Source organism: Myotis brandtii, unplaced genomic scaffold, assembly GCF_000412655.1.
Source record: "Myotis brandtii unplaced genomic scaffold, ASM41265v1 scaffold106, whole genome shotgun sequence".
In the NCBI taxonomy this organism is placed as follows: Eukaryota; Metazoa; Chordata; class Mammalia; order Chiroptera; family Vespertilionidae; genus Myotis; species Myotis brandtii.
Window position 1 is genome coordinate 824592 of NW_005353584.1, and position 3037 is coordinate 827628.

At 31.3% G+C, this 3037-nt stretch overlaps 1 protein-coding gene across 9 annotated transcripts in view; it reads left to right on the forward strand.

The window, feature by feature from the left end:
• DZIP3 (DAZ interacting zinc finger protein 3) overlaps positions 1 to 3037 on the forward strand; it is a 131056-nt gene that overhangs the window by 46538 nt on the left and 81481 nt on the right. For all 9 annotated transcript variants that reach the window (XM_014540846.1, XM_005856986.2, XM_014540850.1 and 6 more), the window contains 2 exons: positions 588 to 707; positions 2160 to 2261. In XM_014540846.1, the coding sequence (XP_014396332.1) occupies positions 588 to 707; positions 2160 to 2261 (222 nt within the window). The remainder of the gene's footprint in view (positions 1 to 587; positions 708 to 2159; positions 2262 to 3037) is intronic.

Below are 3037 nucleotides of genomic sequence, written 5' to 3' on the forward strand. Positions count from 1 at the left end.
GTGCATGGCTACCGGCCGCCATCTTGGCTGGCAGTTAATTTGCATATCGCCCTGATTAGCCAATGGGAAGGGTAGCGGATGTATGGCTAATTACCATGTTTCTCTTTTATTAGATAGGATACCTGTCTTAGTAATCAATAGAATAAGCAGACAATTTTTTGCATTTGTCAGGATAACTATATGACTTTTAAATCTGACCTAATAAAGTAATAATTTTATACATTAAAAAAAATTAACTTCTGTACTTATCTAAAGAATCCCTACTTGGTTTTGGTTATTTTTCTTTTCCCTCTTCCCTTTAAAATATTTTCCTTTATTATCCTAACATTTTTAGTGAATTTTATGCACACTTTTTTCCTTTCTCCATGTTTACACTCAGTAAGAAATTCAGTATTTCTATTTTAGCACCTTCCTATCTATTGTTTACTTTGAATGAGGAAAATACATTCTGTTACTTAAAAAAAAATACATACAAATACATTAAAAAAAGTATATGACTTAAATTACTTAAAATTATGTATAGTAAAATATTGGAAGTGATGTAGTCATTACTAATTGATGAGATTATTTTTATTTTTAAAATCTAGGATCTTCTCAATAATTTTATCAAGACAACTGAAAGTAATATAATGAAGCAGTCCATTTGCAGTTATCTAGATTGTGAACGATCTTGTGAAGCTGACATTTTAAGGAACACCAATTATAAGGTACTATAATTATCAGTTAACTGAATATTTAAAAAATAAACTTAGATAAAAATTATTGTATTATGCATCAAAATAGTATTTCAAAAGAATACTTATTTTAATAACAGTGATAATGCAGTTGAGAAATTGTTTGAGTATCTCTAAGAATTTAGAATATTTTTTCTTTCTTTTTTTTTAAAATATATTTTTTATTGATTTTTTACAGAGAGGAAGGGAGAGAGAAAGAGAGTTAGAAACATCGATGAGAGAGAAACATCGATCAGCCTCCTCCTGCACATCTCCTACTGGGGATGTGCCCTCAACCCAGGTACATGCCCTTGACCGGAATTGAACCTGGGACCTTTCAGTCCGCAGGCTGACGCTCTATCCACCGAGCCAAACCGGTTTTGGCGAATTTAGAATTTTAATGACCTGGAATTAATTTATACCCTGTGAGTCAATAAAAGAATGAATTGGTTTTGCTAAGGGTTTTGTAACAGTCACATGTCTCTGAAGTTATAATTAATATTTCTGCTATCATAGAGTAGAAACTATCTAAAATATTCTTTATAGTTAGAAATGTTATTTTATTTTCATTTATCTAAAATTTATTTTACTAAGGAGAAAGATTGTCACTCCTCAAGATTTATGTTACCAAGTAAGTGATCATTATTTTTGCTCTGGGCCTTGAAGGAGAAAAAATTATAACCAGCCTTAATTTGAAGAAATTCAACAATCAAAGTACTTCAAGTCTGGTTCCCAGTAGATATGGCAGAATAAGACTGGGAAATCACAAGATAAAATGAGATGTGATTATCAGTGCAAATCTAATACCACTTCTATGAAATAATGGAAATCTCAATTGAAAGGCATGGGCATCCAGAATGAAGCATGTAGCAGGGAGGGCTGCCTAAAAAACATCTGTTTGTGAGAATGACAGTTGAGAATGCTTTTAATGTGTGTTTTTGTTTTTGTAAAAAGGAAAACTCAGAAAGACCAAAAGAATACATTTTATGTTTTTTTTTAAATAAAGATGGCTATTATAATGGGGGAAAAAAAAGAATGACATGATGTGTATAGCAAATGGGGTAAGTAGGGAGGAAGAAAAAGCCAAGATCTATTCATTAGGGTAAGTTAGGAATTAGGGAAGTAGACCTGGTGAAGAACAGTGCTTATGATGGGCAAGTTCAGTCTTGGTGTAGGTGACATGGTGGTATGGTTATGGTTTCCCAGGGAGGTAATAGCGTTCCAATCACATACATACCATGTAGCAGCAGGAAGTCCTGGCCACAAAATTTAGATTTTTGTCATCCAAGCAATCTATCCCCTAAAGGAAGCATAACTATAGTTCCAGGGAGGACACACTGAAAAGGACAAAAAAACTTGTGAAGTTAAAAGTGACTTAAAGTGATATTTCTATTTATATATGATATTCTATTTCCAGATCAACAACTTATTTTCATTCTTTTCCAGGGATTTTTTCAATTAATGTGCAGTAAAAGTTGCTGTGTCTATTTTCATAAAATTTGTTGGAAAAAGTTCAAGAATTTAAAATATCCAGGTGAAAATGATCAGGTATTTCATTTTTCCTTAAAAACTTTACTACAACATTTCTTCCTCTACCCTTTCCTCTTTTTTTCTCTCTTTTTTTCATTTCTTCCCGTTAATATCCTTCCTCCTCTATTTTACCTCTGTTTGTTTTTTTTCCCATATTTTTTCTGATGCTTTTCTCCTTACTATTCTTTGTTCATTATCACCATTTATTAAACAGATCTTCGTAGGGGATACTCTGCTTGTTGCTTTGCTTAGTGATTCCTATCTATTTCCCTATGGAAGTTTATACTCTTAAGAATAGAAATATTGTTGCATATATTTACATAAAAGTCATAAAATCAAAGAATAGAATTGCTTAATAAACAAACAGAAAGGACAGTTATACAATTTTAAGGATAGTTTCTATTTTAAGGATAGAGAACAATGATAAATTTTATAGTCTTCAAAAATCTATTTCTGATTATGTATATTTACCTAAAGTCATATAACTAAATTGAATTCTTTGCCACTAAAATTAAAGTAAAAGTATAAAGCCCAATTCTATATTAATTATTCTTTGGTGAGTTGATTACCATTTAGGTTTATGGTATTTGGTCAGAGTGTTTATATTGTGTACACAGAAAACCCCAATAAAAAAAATTGTGGCATAATTTGCAACAGCATGGATGGAACTGGAGAGCATTATGCTAAGTGAAATAAGCCAGTCAATGAAGGAAAAATACCACATGATCTCACTCATTTATGGATAATAAAGTCCATTATAAACTTATGAACAAAAATAGATACAGAGGCAGAGC